Below are 21320 nucleotides of genomic sequence, written 5' to 3' on the forward strand. Positions count from 1 at the left end.
CAAATCTGGTCAGCTGTGGCTGGCACAGCAGGGCCTTGTGGGGCTGATGTGGAGGGAGGTTGGGCTGTGTTTTATTTTTTATTTTTTAATATTTTATTTATTTATTTGACAGACAGAGATCACAAGTAGGCAGAGAGGCAGGCAGAGAGAGAGGAGGAAGTCAGGCTCCCTGCTGAGCAGAGAGCCCGATATGGGGCTCGATCCCAGGACCCTGGGATCATGACCTGGGCTGAAGGCAGAGGTTTTAATCCACTGAGCCACCCAGGTGCCCCTGGGCTGTGTTTTAAGGGCTCAGACACGACAAGGGTGTGAGCTAGACAGGGACCGAAAGGCTGCTTATTTCCTACTGTCCTCTAGTATCATAAAAGGAAGTTCACATGCAGTACCTTGATATCCTAGATTATCTATTGGTTTTGAATTGCTGAGAAAAATGGGTTGGAAGGAAGGACAAGGAGTCGGACCTCGAGTAAAGAGAAAACCACGCCGACAGAAACCTGGTATGTATATTGATTTCCATTCATAATGTAGCATAGTTTCTTGTTGTTGTTGTTTTTTTGAGAGAGGGAGAGTGAGAGAGGGAACATGAACAGATATGGGGGGGTGGGGAGGTGAGGAGTGGCAGAGGCAGAGGGAGAAGCAGACTTCCTGCTGAGCAGGGCATCTGATGCAGGGCTCCATCTGCGAACCCTGAAGTCATGGCCTGGGCCAGAGTCAGCCACTTAACTGACTAAGCCATCAGGTGCCCCTGTAGCATACTTTTTTTTTTAGAAGATTTTATTTATTTATTTGACAGACAGAGATCACAAGTAGGCAGAGAGGCAGGCAGAGAGAGGGGGGGAAGCAGGCTCCCTACTGAGCAGAGAGCCCGATGTGGGACTTGATCCCAGGACCCTGGGATCATGACCTGAGCCGAAGGCAGAGGCTTTAACCCACTGAGCCACCCAGGCGCCCCTATAGCATACTTATTAATGGCTCCATGTTTCTAGAAATAAAATTGCTGGGTCAAGTTGTATGCCTGTACTGTTGACTGTTGAACAAGGGGGTTAGAGGCACTAACCCTGTGGGTGGTCGGAAATCCACATATAATGTTTATTTGTTTGTTTGTTCATTTGTTTCTTTTCAAGTATAATTAATATACAGTGTTATATTTCCACATATTTCTTTTCACTCCCCAAAAACTTAATTGCTAATAGCCTATTGTTGACCAGGAGCCTTACTGATAACATAGTCAACTAGCATGTATTTTGTATGTTATATGTATTCTATACTTTATTCTTAGAATAAAGTAAGCTATAGAAAAAAAATTATTAAGGAAATCAGAAGGAAGAGAAAATATAGTTACATTAACTGTACTGTAAAAATTCTGTGTATAGATGTACCCGTGCAGTTCAAACTTATGTTGTTCAAATGTCAACTGTATTTTAAACATTTTTTTAAATTTGAGTACAGTTGACACATAGTGTTACATTGGTTTCAGGTGTACATCCTAGTGATCTGACAAGTCTAAACATTATGCTGTGCTCACCACCAGCGTAGCTACATCTGTCACCACACAATGCTATTATAATATCATTGACTCTGTTTCCTGTGCTGGGCCTTTTAGTCCCGTGACTTACTCATTCCATAACTGGAGGCCTATATCGCCCACTTGCCTTCACCCATTTTGCTTCCTTCCCTCTAGCAATCATCAATTTGTTCTCTGTATTTATAAACCTGATTCTGCTATTTGTTTTTTTTTTTTTTTTTTGGATTCTACATATGAGTGAAGTCATATGATACTTATCTTTCTCAGTCTGACTTATCTCACTTAGCATAATACCCTTTAGGTCTGTCCATGTCACAGAAGGCACGATCTCATCCTTTTTTATGGCTGTGTAGTATCCCATTGCATACTTAGATGTACCCCATCTTTCTTATCCATTTGTTTGTTGACAGATGCTTAGGCTGCTTCTGTATCTTGGCTGTTGTAAATAATGCTGCAATAAACATAGGGGTGCCTGTATCCTTTCAAAGTAATATTTTTTTGTTCTTTGGATAAATACCCAATAGTGGAATTATTGGATCACATGGTGTTTCTGTTTTTATTTTTATTTGTATTTTTATTTATTTTTTAAAAGATTTTATTTATTTATTTGACAGAGAGGGAGAGAGAGAGACCACAAGCAGGCAGAGCAGTAGGCAGAGAGAGGCAGAGAAGCAGGCTCCCTGCCAAGCAGAGAGCCTGATATAGGGCTCGATTCCAGGACCCGAAGATATGACCTGAGTCGAAGGCAGAGGCTTAACCCACTGAGCCACCCAGGCACCCCGGTGTTTCTGTTTTTAATTTTTCGAGGAACCTCCATACTGTTTTCCACAGTAGCTCTACCAGTTTATATTCCCAAGAGGTCAACTGTATTTTGAGGCTTTCTGTGTGTCGTGCGTAACAGCCTTTTGGAAGCATTGTACCAGTTTGTATTCCTGCTAGCACCACGTGAAACCGTTTCCTACTCTTGTCAAAATTGTGTCACAGTTTGACAGGGTGATTTTCTGTTGATTTCTTGCCCTTGGTCTCCCCAGCCAGATGACAGAAATAGCTTCCTTCGGGTTCTCCGTGATGCTGGGGCAGTAGTGGTGAGTCATGGAGCACATTATTGCCGGAGTGTGGGTGGCACACAATTCCTGAGTGATTCGTCTCTGACCCTAGAGCCAGAACAGCTTTTATAAGGGCTTCCATGAACCTCTAAATGGCCTCGGTAATTCCGGTTTCTTTATTTTCAGTTGCTTGCAACCAATGTATCTGAAATCTCTTTTGTAGATCCTGGAGTAAAAATCTATGGCTGTGCCTTACCCCCTGGAGGCTCTGAGGGATCTGAGGTATTGTATGGGATGACTGACCTTGAATTTGGTATAGAAACATCTGTTTCCTTATGAACATGAAATTTTAGGGTCGGAAATAATTTTAAAAATCAGTTGGATCCCATAACATTGAAATACCCCCACCCTAAAACTACCTTCACGTCAGAGAATGCATTCGGCAACATGCCAGCACCATACATATCCAAGTCTGTTCAGATTGTTAAAATGGCACTGTTTGTGTTAGTATCAAGAACTTGATTTAGTGATTTGTGATAGAGGAAAAGAAAGTTCGGTCAGTGTTCTGTTTGGAATTAATCATTTGAAAATAGTATTTTACAGGACTTTGCACCAGTTAGTGAGTCACCTTCATTGCACTTTTTCTTCATTGTGAGCAGGAGGAAGATGATGACTATGTGCCTGAAAATGTGACCTTTGCCCCTAAAGATGTCACACCTGTGGATTTCACACCTAAAGATAATGTGCATGGACTGGCTTACAAGGGCCTGGATCCCCACCAAGCATTGTTTGGAACTTTAGGAGAACATTTTAATCTTTTCGGTGGGGGACCCCAGGGGACCAGCAATCTTCTTGGAGAGATTGGAGTGAATAAAGGAAGAAAACTGGGAATCTCAGGCCAGGTAGAAGTTTCTGTTTCATGAACATGGAAACGTTAACAGTGAGAATGCTTTCCATATCATATTATATATACGGTAGTCACTCATTATTCATTGACTAACAGGAAGACTTAGAAGTGGTTCTGTTTTCTGTACAGTCTTTTCTGAAGACATGTGAAGCACACCTTCCTGATTTTACCGCTGACATCCTGTGACCTAATGTTCTTGTTGGAGTTGTGTGTTCCCAGGACTGAGGACTGCTTTCCCACACCCATGTGGGGCTGAGCAGAAAAAGCACGTTTCCCCCTTTGATTTAATTAATAGTCCAATTGCAATCTGTCTCTCCAAGTTCAAGTCTAAGTTTTACTACCTGTCAGACTGTTTCCTAGTGCTGCCAGCCCCACACTGGGAACATGAGTGTACATTTCACTTGGGAGACTTGCTTTTTACCTTTGAGGAAATGCAGGGCTTTCCCTGATGGCCTGTGCTCTCACATTAATTTAGAGGCTTTTTCTTAAATTATATTTAGCAGATTTTGTCATTGCCTTTTCTTTCCTATACATGTTTTCTCCCAGTTTTTTTAAACAAAAAGAGATGCTTGTTGAAGGCTGTGTCCCATGATAATTAGGAGTTCTTACAATAGCTGTTTCAGTAGTGGTAGCCTTCAGATCTTGCTCTCCAGCCCTGGCTACACTGAACAGTAGATGAATATTCTGCCTTTCTTCTTTTGGAGGCCCTCTTCTCCTCCTGCATTGCTGCTTGGATGTGTTCTCCACACCTTCCTGTGTTAGGACCCAGACTGGTAGCTGCTGCTGGGCCTAGAGGACAGCCCCACTGCTGGAGGCCTTGCATTCACTTCTGGCCATTGTTTCCAAGATAACTTGATTCTGTGTGTCAATCTAGTCTCCCACTTCTCTTGTCTGTTGGTGACCTTGGGGTGCTAATGTGGTCTGTTTGGTCACATCCTTAAAGTAGCTTTATCCTTCCACGGAGACACACCCTAAAACCTGTAATTGCTCAGTTCAGAACCTTGTTTTTGAAGGCTTTTGGTGTTGGTGCCCTGGAAGAGGAAGATGATGACATCTATGCCATGGAAACTTTATCCAAATATGACACCATTTTGAAGGATGAGGAGCCTGGAGATGGACTGTATGGCTGGACAGCACCCAGGCAATATAAAAGTCAGAAAGGTAATTCCACAGACCCACAACTGGTGGTAGGACCACATGTCAGGGTATTATAGGAAGAAGGGGTTGCAGCGTTGATGCTGGAGTGTCAGCCTCTGTGGAGTTGGGAGTTGTGGGTAAAAGATGCAGGGTGAGAAACAAGATGGGGAGAAGAGAGGCCCAGGGCAAGGGGTAAGGCAGAAGCTAGATATAAACCGGGGGTGGGGTTGGGGGGAAGCCAGAGCCAGCTGTTGAGACGAGGCCGAGGTGGGGAGGGGGAAGAGATCTGGAATCAGGGAAGGACTGAGTATGAGGGCAGGTGCTTGTGCTGTGGGGTAGAGGTAGCATGGGGGCAGAGGGAAGCTGGAGGACCTGGGCAGTGGGCCAAGGAAGGCCAGCTCAGGCAGCAGGTCAGAGGCTGGACGTTGGGGCCTACAGCAAGGGGAGCATGGTGCCCAGCCTGTCTTCCCACTTGAGTCCCTGGCTCTTAGGAGGCTCTCCTTGGGCTAGGAAGCAGACACCTCTCAACGCAACTTAGATTTCAAGTAAGAGTCTGTTGGGATTTGGATCGTATAGTTCTAAGTAGTAGTTCAGTGTTTCTTTCCAGAAAAGGTGTAGGGAGGAGATAGCGTGGGACTGGTGTGAGTAACATGTGAATTGGTGTCACGTGACTGGATTTGGATGGCGGGGGTGAGGGGGGAACCTTGGGTGAGGCTCATAACCTCTCTGGGCATCATTTGTAAAGTGACGATCACATCCACTCTGAGGGTCATTGTGAGGGTTAAGTGGCATAACTCCATGCTGGGCACAGTACCTGGCCAAAGACTGAATAAAGAGCACCCTCTCTTCTTTGGTTAGAATAGTAAGAAGCACCTAAGTGAGGTAAGGAGGCGATTGCTGAGATAAACCATCTACAGAGACATTTCTAGCTGTCCTCACATCAAATCTGATCAAACTCCTGTAAAATATATCTGAAACATACATGTTGGAATAATCTAAGTGAGCCAAGCGTAACTTCCCGAAAGGATACCCATTTTGCGTGTCTGGAAGACAAAAAGGCTCAAAACAGTTTTTAGAGGTAGTTTGCTTAATGGCTGTGAACACACGTTCTGAAGACAGACCACCTCCGCTGTCAGCCCAGGCTCTGCCCGGTTCTCAGTCGTGACCTCAGGCAGGCTGCTTCATCTCCCTGTGCCTCAGTGTCCTTGCCTGCACAGTGGGCATGACCAGGGCACACCCACGGGGCTGGTAAAGGACAGAAAAGGCTTAAGACATGCCGGGCGCCTCTATAAGTGTTGGTGGCCTCTGTCCTCATCACCAAAAAAGAATCTAGGGTTTTACACAAGATGCTGGGAGAGCATGCATCCGAATGTTAGTTGGTGTCACCACTTCCTTTTCATTACCTCTATTTTCAAAATTTGCTACTAAGACTATGTATTTTTATAACTTGGAAGAAAATGTGTGGGGCACCTGGGTGGCTCAGTTGGTTATGTGTCTGACTCTTGATTTCAGCTCAGGTCATGATCTCAGGGTTGTGGGATGGAGCCCTGCATCAGGCCCTTTGCTAGGCATGGAGCCAGCTTAAGTCTCTCTCTCTCCCTCTCCGTGTGCCCTTCCCCAGCCCCCTCTTGGAAAAAAAAAAAAAAAGGAAAAGAAAAAAATTAATATATTAGTATTATAGATTATACTAACATGTTAATTATTTATTTTGATTATGTTAATACAGTAACATAATACTCTATCATAATATATTAATATGTATTAATTATGTAATACAAATATCATTATATATTGATTACATAATAATTATGAATCTGTAATAGATACGCATATTGAAATCTGCCTCCTGGGGCAAATCCTTGGTTTTTCCTTTATACAACACCTTTGTGCCTATTGACTGAATTCTACCCTTCCCCTCATCAAGCCCCCTCGTCAAGCCTGAGCTGGTGACTTTCCCCAACCTCCCCAGGCTCCTCTTATCCCCTCTCTGCTATGGTCCCCTCTCCTCTCCCACCCCAGGCACAACTATAGTTTTAACCTTAAGGTTTTTCATTGAGTGAATCTAAATTTAGCCAATCTTCATGGTTGATTTTTATTTTTTTTAACTTTTAATTTTTTTTAAAAGATTTTATGTATTTATTTGACACAGAGAGAGTTCATAAATAGGCAGAGAGGCAGGCAGAGAAAGAGGGGAAGCAGGCTCCCTGCTGAGCAGATGTGGGGGGCTCGATGTGGGGCTCGATCCCAGGACCCTGACATCATGACCTGAGCCAAAGGCAGAGGCTTTAACCCACTGAGCCACCAAGGTACCTTCATGGTTGATTTTTAAACTACTCATTTTTTTTTCACGGTCCCTATGGCTATAATAAATATTCTGAATATTCTGTAGCTCTGTCTTTATGCACATTTGTTTCTTCTTTCTTTCTTTTTTTTTAAGATTTTATTTATTTATTTGACAGAGAGCACAAGCCAGGGGGCGGGGGGAGGCGGGCAGCAGAGGGAAAGGGAGAAGTAGGCTCCTTACTGAGCAAGGAGTCCTGTTCGAGACTCAATCCCAGGATCCTGGGATCATGACCTTAGCCACAGGCAGATGTTTAACTGACTGAGCCCACCCAGGCGCCCCTGCATATGAGTTTTTTTTTTTTTTTTTTTTAAAGATTTTATTTATATATTTGACAGAGAGAGATCACAAGTAGACAGAGAGGCAGGCAGAGAGAGAGAGAGAGAGAGAGAGAGGGAAGCAGGCTCCCTGCTGAGCAGAGAGCCCGATGCGGGACTCGATCCCAGGACACTGAGATCATGACCTGAGCCGAAGGCAGCGGCTTAACCCACTGAGCCACCCAGGCGCCCCTGCATATGGGTTTTTGACATAACCGCTGTGCTCTGGAAATCTTTGAGAATCAAAGAGCCCCATCCATGAGATTGTCTCCATAACCAATGGCCGATCCCTGGCTCCAGGTCAAGAGGGGATTGGTCATTCTGTTTCCTGAGTGATCTTTGGTGATCTTTATCTCTTGTTAGAATTTCGTCTGGGAAAAAAGCAAAAGCACATTTTAATCTGAGCTGGGATTAGATTACTGGCTAACCTGGTTGTATTGTCTTCTGTGGCTTTATTTGAATAGTTGCTAAAGAAATTGGGGGAGGGTAGTCTCCCCCTGGTTCTTCACCTGGTTTTAGAAATGGCTCTTTGATGGTTATGATTTTATTTTTAACCATACTTGTCCTCTTCATGGTTTTTCTTGAGATTTTTTTTTTAAGATTTTATTCATTTATTTGACAGACAGAGATCACAAGTAGGCAGAGAGGCAGGCAGAGAGAGAGGAGAGAGAAGCAGGCTCCCTGCCGAGCAGAGATTCCGGATGCGGGGCTTCATCCCAGGAAGGCAGAGGCTTAACCCACTGAACCACCCACGCCCCCCTTTCTTGAGATCTTTTACTCCAGAGTCTATTCTTTGGTGCCCCTAGGCTTAGCTTAGGACCTAAGGTACTTTTTCTAGAAACCGTGTTGAGATACTTGTCTGGGAGAGCCGTGGCCTCACATCCGGGGCCACCTAATCAGCCGAGGGTGCTGTGGCCAGACTGCCAGTCACTGAGTCAACAGAGGTGTGAGGGCTTGACGTACCATTCTTCTCTCCCCTTGACTTTTATCTCTGCGAGTTAATCATGTGTGACTCGTAGTATTTGTGTTCTTGGAGATAAAAAACTGACGTCTTTTGTCTTACTGTAATCTTCTCTGTTTCTGAAATTAATCAATGACATCATTTTGTAGAATCAGAGAAAGATCTTCGATACATTGGCAAAATTTTGGATGGATTTTCCTTGGCTTCTAAACCTTTATCTTCCAAGAAAGTAAGGAAAACATTTATTTATTTCTTTATTTTACTGGTTTAGTTCTTAAAACATTTGCTGCTATGTAATCTGAGCTATTGTATTAACGATTGAAGAATAAGTAAATTCTGTTTTTAAAAAGCAATAATATAATTACTAGTGATTGTCCAAGTATCTAGGTAAACATATTCTGCATAAGAAATGTCAGTCAGTAATCACATTGCATCCAAATTATCTAATTGCTGATCTTTTATTTTTTTAAGTTGCTAGTTTTTTGAATCCAAGCTCCAAGTAAGTGGTTATATTTCCATTAAAAAAAGAATTACATTACAAACTGGGGGGGAGGGGAAAATGGAATTGATATAATTCCAAGGGCAGTGTAACTTAAGGAAACGTAGAAAATTTCAAGAAGTCATCAAACTCCCCCGTCCTGCCTCCTCCTGAATGCCATGAAGAGTGTTGGCTAGTGTGGACAGGGTTCCCTGGACTCCTTGTCTAGGCAAACAGAAGGGAGAGAGGCCACGTGCCTGCAGGTCAAGCCCCATGGAGAGCTCCTCACACGTTTCCAGAGAGTCCTGTTTTGTGAGATCGTTGTACAGCTTAGGCCGAGTAGTACTCTCCCTGCCCACGGGAGCCCCGTGCTCACGGGCAGGCATCATGGGGTGATGGGTGCTGGTGGCTCAGGTGGGGCTCCTGGCCATTTGCCTTGTTGGCTTCCCATTTCATTTTTTAATTTTTAATTTTTTTTAAAAGATGTTGTTTATTTGACAGAGAAAGACAGCGAGAGGGAATACAAGCAGGGAGAGTGGGAGAGGGAGAAGCAGGATTCCCACCGAGCAGGGAGCCCAAGGCTCGATCCCAGTACCCCAGGATTATGACTGGAGCCAAAGGCAGACGCTTAATGACTGAGCCACGCAGGCACCCCTGGCAGCCCGTTTTAGATGGTTCCATACTTTAATTTGCTCTTTGTTTCTGAATTCAGCAAACATTTGTTTAGTACCCCTGTGACTTGGCCTGTGGTTCTTCAGAACAGGGGAGACCAGGGGCAGCTCAGCCTCAGGAACCACCTTCTGGGTTACAGCAGCTTTGATTTGTTTAGCTGTGATGGTGTGTTGTAACAACAAGCAGAACATAATCAGAACAGCGTCGGGCCCGTCGTAAGCCGCTGTTCTTGCCAGAAATGTCAAGTAACATTAAAGGAGAATTTTTTTTTTTTTAAGTGTCTAAAAGGAGAGCAGGAAAAAGGCTGAGAAGTACTTGCTTGACCCAGGGCTCAGTAGGACCAACTCCTGGCCCCCAAGTGCAGCCTTCCCCCAGGGAGGGCGCCCGAAGCACGAATTGACTCTAGTGAGGCCCAGGTTCATGACCGGGGTGATAGCCATGGGCGGTTCCTGAAGCACTGCTTGCCGGAGTAGTGCTTTGGGCGGGAGCGACTCAGAGAAGGGCTCTGTTCACCTAGCCTTTCACAGACAGGCCAGTTTTCTACACCGTGTCCAGAAGCCCAGCCTCTGCATCCAGAGGCCAAACAGCAGAGACTGGGCAGAGCTGGGGGGAATGCTTTGAATCCCCCCGGAGGGCATTAAGAAGAGCCGGGCTGCACACTTGCTGCCCAGCCCCTCTGGATTTTTGTGTCATGGCCGCAACGGAGGGTTTGCTGGCTGCTATGGGAGTCCACGCATTCTGAGAAGGTGGCCAAGCTGAGATGATAAAGAAATGAGATCTCCTGGCAGAGATGCCAGCCCTCTTCCGTGGGCTGTCACGGTGCCAGGTGCTTACCCCGGCTGCGTCTTTCAGCCACCTGGGGACCCCCCTGGGCACCAGCTCTTGAGGTGGGACGCGGCGTCAGTGTCGTTAAACCCTCAGGGGAGCCCTGTGTGCAGCCGGGCCCCAGAACCGCAGCCAGAGAGCGTTTGGTGCGGCCCTGGTTACAGAGGTTAGGGTTTCCGGTAGCTGGAAACTCTAGAAAATGGCTTGTGTAAGACTGTCTGTAAATACGTTTGTTAGACTCAGAGCAGGGAAGACCGTTCAGCACAGTGATTTAAAAGTGCCCGATAAGTGCCTTCTTAGCGCAGTAGGCAGCGCGTCAGTCTCATAAAAGTGCCCGATACTTTTCTTGTAATGTATCTGTTCTGTCCTCATCAGTGCCCGAATTCCTCAAATACATTTCAATTCCAGCTTTTGAATTAAAACTACCTCAGATCAAAAAATAAGTCCCCAAGCTCTAATTTGGAACTGAAACATAATTAGAAAAAAAAATCTGAATTGAAAAGCAACTTATTTAAAGTTATTATTTTTTTCCCCTAAGTCTTGAATCATACTTTTCTTAATTACGTTCTGATTTGCAGTTGGCCAGTTCTGTGTGTGAGCCAGTACGTTGTGTTAACTCTTGTCATCTTTCTTATCACACAGAAGGAGCATATTGGCATCTCTCTGTAGAAGTGGGCAGGGGTAGCATTAGAAATGTGTGGCCATTACAAAGATGCATTTCCCAGTGGCCGTCCACATCCAGAATGGATGTTGGCTGGACACCTGGAGGGGCTGTGCCCAGTGTGGCCTCCCTGCTGGAGGCTGGGCCGGCGAGGGCAGGCTTAACAACACTCACAGGTTACGGGTTTTCTTGGTTAAGTCAAACACAGTCATCTCACAGCCTGTCTTTTCTGAGGTTTGTTTCTTGTGTGTTTTTTTTTTTTTTTTTAAGACTTACCCACCACCTGAATTGCCAAGAGACTATCGACCAGTACATTACTTCAGACCTGTGGTACCTGCAACCTCAGAGAGCTCCCACTTACTCCAGGTATCATCCGAGTCAGCCGGAAAGCCAGTGCCTGACCCGGGGACCTGCAGTAGGCACCAACTGAATGCCTCCAAGAGAGGGGAGTTGCTGGGAGAAACACCTGTTCAAGGTAGGTGCCACGAAGAAGGTGAAGAGCGTTACATTTATAGGGACTGGAGTTACCAAAATCAAAATGGACAGTTGTTTTCTCAATGACCAACCTTTTAGGTGGTTTTAGGTGGTTTAGTATTCCCACACGGAGAGAACGAGATTGTGTATTGTGAATGGCACAGATAGCAGTGTACGTATCCCTTACTTTTTAAAAGAATTTATTTATTTGAGAAAGAGCACATGTGCGTGCTCGCAAGCGTAAGCAGGGGGAGTGGCAGGCAGAGAGAGAGGGAGAAGCAGACTCCCCGCTAAGCAGGAAGCCAGACACAGGGCTCAATCCCAGGACCCTGAGATCATGACCTGAGCTGAGGGCAGATGCTTAACCGACTGAGCCACCCCAGTGCCCCCGTATCCCATATTTCTTGAGACTTGTTGTCTTCTAACATAAGTTTCGGTGTGCTTTTGAGATCTCAACCCTGGTCTTAAGCTCAGCAGTTGTCAGACTGGGAATATTTGCCAGGAATGTGGTACCGACCAGGATATGGGTGCCTCCCCTGTCCCTACAGAGCCTGGGAACATGCGATTTTTTTCCTCAGGAGAAAGGGTACTATGGCTCTTTCCTGAATGCCTAAAAAAGGAGCAAGTGAGTCTGAAAGTGCGGACAAGTATGGAGAATCTCTTGCCGGTCGGCACAGAAAGACCCACCTGAGAGGTGAACTTGGACTTGGCAATTGGGAGCCTGATCGGTATCTCAAATATAATAGACCAGAGCAGAAGTTGTGGTTCCCCACTTCCTATTCCAGACTTGTTCTTCCCCCGATCTTCCCATTGTTAGTGACCCACTGCTTAGACCAGAATGTCGGAATCCTAATTCCTGCCCCCACCCCATGTCCACCAGCAAGTCCTCTCAGCGCTGCCCCGAACATGCGGGGGACCCCACCGTGTCTGCATTTCCGCTGCTTCCATCCAGGAGCGAGCGCCCATCCTCCCTCACCTGGACCATTGTGGGGCCTCATTATTGGTCCCCTTACTTCCCCACCTTCCTCTCTGCAGTCTGTTTCCCTGACTGGCAGCGGGATGGACTGAATCGTTATCACTGCCCCTCTTAAAACATCCTAGTCCTTCTCACACTGAAGACAAATCCAGACACCGACCCCCCTCCCGCCCCTGCCCAAGGCTGTGTGATCCAGCCCCGCCTCCTTTTCAGGCCATGTCTTGTCCCCCTCTCCCATAACCCCCTGAGGTGCAGTCTCGTGACCCTGCTTTCTGCCGTCTGACCCCACCTACCATGACGTGCCAGCCACTGGGGCCTTGACGTTCACTGTCTCTTCTGCCTCTGCTCTTCCCTCAAACTTCAGCTCTTTCTTTTACTTAACTCACCACAGCTATGATCTCTTTGGAGGGAATTTCCAGGCTTTCCCTGCCCCCACATGTGCTAGTGATTCCTCACACCCCAGTCCCAGCCCTCGTCTCTAAGTTCCTTTGGTGGTGTCACCCTGTTTCCTTTATGGTCCTCCTCTCGTAGCCATCCTCCGGGGTTGACTTTGGGCTTCTCTGAGGCCCACGCCGCCAGCTAGTGACAGCGGGGCCCTGTCCGTGGTGTCCTCGCGGCCCAGGCCAGTGCTCTGGGGGCGCTGTGACAGGAGTGAACACTGCAGGGACGGCTGGCTGTGAACCGGGGCTTGTGCCAGGTGGGACTGTCAGGTGGTGGCTGCTCGGGCTGGCATCTGGAGCCCGGGATGTCAGCTCCTTCATTCTAGGACCACTCACTCACTCCGTAAACATCCATAAACAAATTGGCCTGCACTTTTGTTTGCAGTGAAACATGAGTCTTGTTACTTCATCACTGTGTAGTTCACAGGGATGATAGGAATACAGATGAGAAACTCAGTGTAAAATATGCCAGCGACATACCTTTGTGATATTGAACACGTCTGTACCATGACATGTCAATATACCTGTCTTAGGATACTTCACTTCTCTTCCTGTTACTATTTTTGTTAGGTTCGACTACTTCAGTGTTGGAGTTTCTGTCCCAAAAAGACAAAGAGAGAATCAAAGAAATGAAGCAGGCAACTGACCTGAAAGCAGCTCAACTCAAGGCCAGGAGTCTGGCCCAGAATGCCTCACGCAGCAGACCCCAGTCCTCCTCTCCAGACGTCGGACACTGCTCGTGGCAGATGGCCCTGAGTGGTGGGACAGCCTCCACGAGAGCCAGCAACTTCAAACCTTTCGCAAAAGATCCAGAAAAGCAAAAACGATATGAAGAGTTTTTAGTAAATATGAAACGGGGTCAGAAAGGTGGGTGCTAGGTCTGGGTTCCCCACCTCTTGGCCGGGGAGCAAGCACTCTTGCTCTTCCTGCCCGAGTCCTGGATTTGAAGTTGCAGCGTCCCCCACTCTGCCAGTGTTTGGCTTTGTCCAGCTGCAAACAGTGCAAAGATTGTCGTCCCTCGCTTTTGACCTTAGAAAGTAAGAACAAGTAGCTTGTGTTTCTCCATATCTCAGGTCCCAAAGATAGCTGTCTTAAGTACAGAACACGCCTTGGCCATGGCTAATGCTGAAGCACAGACCGTGTACTGTTTGCAAATGCTTGCCTTCTCTAAGTGTTGCATTTCACACCAAGAGAACAAGGTCATCTCCCACTTTATCTTAAAATCCTAATTAGCCAGCCCTAAATCATGGTCTAAAATTTGATTTAAAAAGGTAGCTGGTTGTTGAACCCTTACGAGGGGGGAAAAAATCACTCTCCAGTCTACAGGGTAAATTTGGGCAGAGTGAGGAGAGGGATTGCTGTCATTCACAGTAGTGGTTGGAAGAGTCATCAGCAAATGTGAGGTATCGGTTTTCTTCCTTCCTTTCTTTTTTTTGTTAAAGATTTTATTTGAGAGAGAGAAAACAAGTGGTGGGGAGGGGCAGAGGGAGAGAGAGAGAGAGAGAGGAACAGACTCCCTGCTGAGCAGGAAGCCCACCATGGGGCTAGATCCCAGGATCCTGACATCATGACCTGAGCCAAAGGCAGACACTTAACTGAGCCACCCAGGTGTCCCTGAGACATCAGTTTTCAAAAGCAGATGGCGGTCTGTTATGTCTTTACTGCCTGCTAAGAACCCACCCACTGATGTTAATTGTTAAATTAAAAAAAAAAAAAAGTTAGAAAAAGGAGTGTTTTTCTGCCAAAACCTAGGAAGATACTTGGGATGAACTTTTCACTGTCTGGGAGTGATACCAAGTCCCTGGCTTCGAAGATTGAACAAGCATTAGGCCCCAGATGTTTTTCTCTGTTCTGTGAGGTAGATAGAATTCAACAAAAGAATCATGCTGAATCGGGGCACCTGGGTGGCTCAGTGGGTTAAAGCCTCTGCTTTCAGCTCAGGTCATGGTCTCAGGGTCCTGGGATCAAGCCCCGCATCGGGCTCTCTGCTCAGCAGGGAGCCTGCTTCTCTCTCTCTCTCTCTGCCTGCCTCTCTGCCTGCTTGTGATCTGTCAAATAAATAAATAAATAAATCTTAAAAAAAAAAAAAAAGAATCATGCTGAAGGGGAGAGCACTATTACCTGACGAGTACTCCCTACCATGCTCTCCGAAACCAGGGTAAGGATTGGTGTCCCTTTTGGTAAAATCTATAGGGATACAGTGGGACCCACTGGATATTCTCCTTTGAGCCCTATGTTCTTCTTAAGAGTGAAGCAATTTCTTGTTTCTTGTTCCATAGATGCCCTGGAACGTTGTCTGGACCCCAGCATGACAGAGTGGGAGCGAGGCCGTGAGCGGGATGAGTTTGCTCGGGCGGCTCTACTCTACGTGTCTTCCCATTCGACCTTATCCTCCAGGTTCACGCATGCCAAGGAGGAGGAGGATTCAGATCAGGTGGAAGTCCCTCGAGACCAAGAGGTCTGTCGCCATCACGTCCCTACCTGATGAATTTTATTGCATTTTATTATTTTTTAAGATTTTATTTATTTATTTATTTATTTATTTTAAAGATTTTATTTATTTATTTGACAGAGAGAGATCACAAGCAGGCAGAGAGGCAGGCAGAGAGAGAGAGGAGGAAGCAGGCTCCCTGCTGAGCAGAGAGCCCGATGCGGGGCTCGATTCCAGGACCCTGAGATCATGACCTGAGCCGAAGGCAGCGGCTTAACCCACTGAGCCACCCAGGCGCCCCAAGATTTTATTTATTTATTTGACAGAGATACAGTGAGAGGGGGAACACAAGCAGGGAGAGTGGGAGAGGGAGAAGCAGGGAGCCCGATTCGGGGCTCGATCCCAGGACCTAGGGATCATGACCTGAGCTGAAGGCAGAGGCTTAACTAACTGAGCCACCCAGGCACCCTTGAATTTTAAAATTAAAACAAGTATTTCAGGTCCCTCAGTGGAATGATGACAATATACACAGCATTATAGAATAAGAACTGATTTTCTGCTTTTAGCTTTCAATATAGTTTAGCAAAAAAACGTTGTAGCATAAGAGCTGTTTTGTAATTTTGAAAGATTGCTTGAAAACTTTCAGTGGAAGAGCAGTCAGGTTAATGGCGTGACCACTTGATGAAAGAGAATAAATGTCTTTTCTCAGAATGATGTCAACGACAAGCAGTCGGCTGTGAAAATGAAGATGTTCGGGAAGCTTACCCGAGACACATTTGAGTGGCACCCTGACAAGCTTCTGTGTAAGAGGTTTAACGTCCCTGACCCTTATCCAGAGTAAGTGAGGAAATCTGCCCTTACATCAGTATTCACTCTCCCATACTAAAGCTCTCTTTCCCTTTCACCAACTCACGTAAATTCCCCTTTTCTAGAAGAATTTACTTGTAAATGCTTAGAGTTGCAAATTTTGTAGATTTAACTACCGTTGGTTTGTTACTAAAAAATTAAGTAAACATCAAGGAAGCAAACTTTATTCTATATTGAAGACACAAAACTCAGGTATGTCTCATTTGCTGCCTTTTTAATGATGCACATAGGTTTACATTTAAAAGGTTACTTGTGCTAATTCTTTATAAAAGTTTGATACTTATTTGATTATAAACACTACCAAAAAGTGTATAAAACTGATCAGAGGTTTTGTCAGAACATTTAGGTATATTTTTAGCAGCGCAGCTTTTTTTTTTTTTTTTTTCTTTAAGTACGGGGCTTGAACTCACAACCCTAAGATCAAGAACTGAGCTGAGATCAAGAGTGAGATGCCTAACTGACTGAGCCACCCAGGCACTCTGGAAATATATTTTCAAAGTTAAATTCTAGATCTTACTAGAAAAAAACCTAGGGTTCTTACTAGGGAAAACCTCATTGGCCCTAAAGTCAGTCAACCAAATTCTTATACTGCTTTGAGAAGCAAAATAACCTTCAGGGACCTCTTAGCAGGTAGATGAGCTAGTGGTGGAAAATGTGAGATGTTATTTCATAACATGAGTTGTTATTAAATTTATGTATGTATGTTTTCTTTTCAACCCACAGTTCAACTTTGGTTGGCTTACCAAGAGTAAAACGTGACAAATACTCAGTTTTCAACTTTCTGACGCTCCCAGAGACAGCATCCTCACCAACAACTCAAGCATCGAGTGAAAAAGTACCAAAACACCAAGGTCCCGAGAGTGAGTGGGGCTTCCTTGGGTCCATGTGCTGACCATGTTCTCAACTCCTATCCCATCGCGAAAACAGAAGTAAAGTCTTAAGGGTACACATAGTGCAAGCTCTCTCTCAAGAGACTTGTTCATGTGAATACATTAGCTCAGGTTGTAGGAGTTCAGATGTCTGCTGTTTGAGGTCGGGGCAGTGCCTCAGCATCTGCCACCTTCCCAACACCTACAGGTTTGCTGATGTTCTGGAATGAATTAAAGAGCCATCATGGAGAGCTTTTCTTTTGCTTGCTAATTCTTTTTTTTTTTTTTTTTAAGATTTCATCTATTCACCTGACAGAGATCACAAGTAGGCAGAGAGGCAGGCAGACAGAGAGAGGAGGAAGCAGGCTCCCTGCCGAGCAGAGAGCCTGATGCGGGACTCGATCCCAGGACCCTGGCATCATGACCTGAGCCATAGGCAGAGGCTTTAACCAACTGAGCCACCCAGGCACCCTTTGCTTGCTAATTCTGATATTACATCTGTGTCCTACCTTTCAGAATCAAGAAAACCATCCAGATGGGATACATCTAAACAAGAAAAAAAAGAAGATTCCATTAGTGAATTTTTAAGTTTGGCTAGATCAAAAGTTGGTCCGCCTAAACAAGAGTCCAGTCCATTAGTAATCAAAGAGGAAGAGCGTGTGACGGAATCACTCTCAGATAAGGTATCGGGGTTGGGGGGGTTCCCAGGTTCTCTTTCCAGGCTGATTGTGGTATTTGTCCTTCTCTGTGATGGTGCTTTGTCATCCTTGGATAGGAGGGGTCTGCAAACTTTCTGTGAAGGGCCAGATATTAAATATTTTAGGCTTTGTGGACCATATCGTGTCTATCACAATCACTCCATTCTGCTGTTGAATGTGAAAGAAATCATAGGAAATGTGAAAAAGATTGGGTTCACCTATGTTCCAATAAAACTTTATTTACAAAGCTTACAGTGGGTTGGATTTGACCCATAGGCTGTAATCGCCAGCACCTGCGTTACATTACAGTAGTTTCAATCATATCTTTGATCATGAGGAAAGATTATAAACTTCTCTGCCAAGAATGGCTTTCACTCAGCATCAACCACTGAAATAAAATTCAATATGTTTTCTTTTGTGGAGAATATAAAGGAAATATCCATTGGGCTTTTTTTTTTTTTATTACTGCTTTAATAGTTACAAGTTGAATTTAACAAAAAGTTTCATTTCTAATAGCCTCATTTAAAATTATTATTTTATTTTTTAAATGAACATGCATTAAAAAGTATAGTTCAATGAGATTTTATAAACATATGGATTTGTAGAGGGGCGCCTAGGTAGCTCATTCGGCCAAGCGTCTGGCTTTGGCTCAGGTCATGATCCTGGGGGCTGAGATCAAGGCCACATTGGACTACCTGCTCAGTGGGGAGCCTGCTTTTCCCTCTCTCTGCTTGCCGTTTCACTGCTTGTGTGTTCTCTCTTTGTCAAATAAGTAATCTTTTTTTTTTTTTTAAGATTTTATTTATTTATTTGACAGAGAGGTCACAAGTAGGTAGAGAGGTAGGCAGAGAGAGAGGGGGAAGCAGGCTTCCCACTAAGCAGAGAGCCTGATGTGGGGCTCAATCCCAGGACCCTGAGATCAGGACCTGAGCCGAAGGCAGAGGCTTAACCCCCTGAGCCACCCAGGTGCCCCTCAAATAAATAATCTTAAAAAACCTGTGGAACCATCACCACAATCAGGAAGCAAAGTGGTACTATCACCCCAAAAAACTCCCTCCTGTCATACCCTCCCCTCTCTGCAAAAGCCTACCAATCACCGATCTCTTCTCTGTCTCTCTAGTATTGTTCTTTTTTTTTTTTTTTTTAAGATTTTATTTATTTGACAGACAGAGATCACAAGTAGGCAGAGAGGCAGGCAGAGAGAGAGGGGGAAGCAGGCTCCCTGCTGAGCAGAGAGCCCGATGTGGGCCTCGATCCCAGGACCCTGAGATCATGACCTGAGCTGAAGGCAGAGGCTTTAACCCACTGAGCCACCCAGGGGCCCTCTCTACTATTGTTCTTTCCAAAATATTATTTAAATGGAATCAGACAATATACATATATAACCTTTTGAGACTGGGTTCTTCCACTCAATATCAATATCTTTGAGATTCATCAGTAGTGTAATATCAATAGTTCGTTCCTTTTTATTGCTACTCTGTTGTGTGGGTGAGCCATGGTTTTTTGGGCATTCATCCTTTAAGGACGTAGGGTTGTTTCCAGCTTTTGGCTCTCGTAAGTAAAGCTGCTTTCGGCATTCGTGTGCAGAGTTTTGTGTGACTATAAGTTTCATTTCTCTAGGTTAAATACCCAATAGTGGGATTGCTGGGTAATGTACACATGTAGATTTCACTTTATAAGAAACTGCCAAAAAAAAAAAGAAAGAAAAAAGAAAAAAGAAAGAAAGAAACTGCCAAACTTTATACCAAAGTTCTTGCTTTGTGTATTTCAAACTCTCCCGTTAGGTGCATACACATTTAGTATTATTTTATCTTTTTGCTGAATTAAATCTTTTATCATTATGTAACCTTACTCTTTATTTTTGGCAATTTGCAGTTTGTATTTTTTCATCTTTTTACTTTTAGCCTATTTATTTCATTGTGTTTAAAGTGGGTTTTTGGTAAAGAGTATGTCATTGTCCGTGTGTCCTTTTTAAATAATACATTTAGATAATCTGTATGTTTTACTTTGTGTGGTTTAGCCATTAGCATTTAATGTAATTTGTTGATATATTTGGATTTGGGTCTACAGTTTTGTTTCCTGTCTGTTCCCACTCTTTTTTGTTGCTCTCTTTCTCCTTTCTTACCTTCTTTTATATTACTTGAATAATTATTAGTCTACTGTTTTAACTCATTTATTACATTTTTAGATTTTTAAAAAATTTTATTTATTTATTTGACAAAGATCACAAGTAGGCAGAGAGGCAGGCAGAGAGCTGAGCAGAGAGCCCAATGCCGGGCTCGATCCCAGGACCCTGAGATCATGACCTGAGCTGAAGGCAGAGGCTTAACCCACTGAGCCACCCAGGCGCCCCTAGATCTATTTTTTAACGATTGTTCTACAATATACATGCCTACTTTTTCACAGTTTACTTAGAGTTGATATTGTACCATCCTAAGAGGAGTGTGGAATCTTTACGTCTAGGTCCCTTTACTCTCCTAGCTTTTTATGATGTTGCCTTATGTATTACATGCAAACACACTGAAAACCTTAGGAGAGTTTTTTAGTTTTTGCTTTCAGTTGTTATACATGTTTAAAGAACTGATAAGCTGATAATCCTTTTTATTTATTTATTTTTTAAGATTTTATTTATTTGACAGAGGGAGAGAGAGAAAGGGAGAGCGGGAACACAAGCAGGGGGAGTGGGAGGGGGAGAAGCAGGCTTCCTGCTGAGCAAAGCCCGATATGGGGCTAGATCCCAGGACCTTGCTGAGCCAAAGACAGCTGCTTAATGACTGAGCCACCCAGGCGCCCCTGATAATCAGTGTTACTTGGATATTTAAAAGTATGGCTGTTGCTCTTCCTTCCTGAAGAGCCAGCTTTCTCTCCTACCATTTCCTCTGAGGAACTCCCATGTATTTAGCTTTTATTTTTTTAAATTAAATTTAATTTTTTTTAAAGATCACTTGACAGAGATCACAAGTAGGCAGAGAGGCAGGCAGAGAGAGTGAGGAGGAAGCAGAGAGCTGAGCAGAGAGCCTGACTCGGGGCTCGATCCCAGGACCCCGAGATCTTGACCCGAGCCGAAGGCAGAGGCTCAACCCACTGAACCACCCAGGCGCCCTGATTAGATTTTAGAGCAGTTTCAGTAACTAATCCTTTTAATTTTTTCTTCATCTGAGAATGTCTGTGTTTTGTATTCATTCCTGAAGGGTGTTTTGCTGGATATAGGATTCTGGGTCTACAGGTCTTTCCTTTTAGCCCTTTTAAGAATGTTGTGCCACTTCCCTCTGGCCTTTCTGATTGTTGATAACAAATCTGGTTGTTCAGCTGGTCTTTCCTCTCCTTAGGATGACGTGACTTTTTCTCTGGCTGATCTCAAGATTTTCAATTCATCTTTGGTTTTCTACTGTTTGATTATGATGCGTCTGAGCATGGATTTCTTTGAGATTCTTTTGTTTGGGGTTTGCTGAACTTCTGAATCTTGTCTTTCACCAAATCTGGAACATTTTTTTTTCTTTTCTTTTTTTTTTTTTTTTTAAAGATTTTATTTATTTATTTGACAGAGATCACAAGTAGGCAGAGAGGCAGGCAGAGAGAGAGAGGTGGAAGCAGGCTCCCTGCTGAGCAGAGAGCCCGATGCGGGGCTCGATCCCAGGACCCTGGGATCATGACTTGAGCCGAAAGCAGAGGCTTTAACCCACTGAGCCACCCAG

At 44.7% G+C, this 21320-nt stretch overlaps 1 protein-coding gene across 2 annotated transcripts in view; it reads left to right on the forward strand.

Moving 5' to 3' along the window:
* The window catches only part of GPATCH1 (G-patch domain containing 1), a 44140-nt gene that overhangs the window by 10859 nt on the left and 11961 nt on the right, over positions 1-21320 (forward strand). For both annotated transcript variants that reach the window (XM_032841832.1, XM_032841833.1), the window contains exons 5-15: positions 400-497; positions 2795-2853; positions 3231-3473; positions 4492-4639; positions 8384-8463; positions 11141-11345; positions 13331-13627; positions 15040-15218; positions 15901-16028; positions 16782-16918; positions 17444-17610. In XM_032841832.1, coding sequence (XP_032697723.1) covers positions 400-497; positions 2795-2853; positions 3231-3473; positions 4492-4639; positions 8384-8463; positions 11141-11345; positions 13331-13627; positions 15040-15218; positions 15901-16028; positions 16782-16918; positions 17444-17610 — 1741 coding nt within the window. The remainder of the gene's footprint in view (positions 1-399; positions 498-2794; positions 2854-3230; positions 3474-4491; positions 4640-8383; positions 8464-11140; positions 11346-13330; positions 13628-15039; positions 15219-15900; positions 16029-16781; positions 16919-17443; positions 17611-21320) is intronic.

Source organism: Lontra canadensis, unplaced genomic scaffold (assembly GCF_010015895.1).
Source record: "Lontra canadensis isolate GAN:19392208 unplaced genomic scaffold, GSC_riverotter_1.0 scaffold125, whole genome shotgun sequence".
NCBI classification, from domain to species: Eukaryota; Metazoa; Chordata; class Mammalia; order Carnivora; family Mustelidae; genus Lontra; species Lontra canadensis.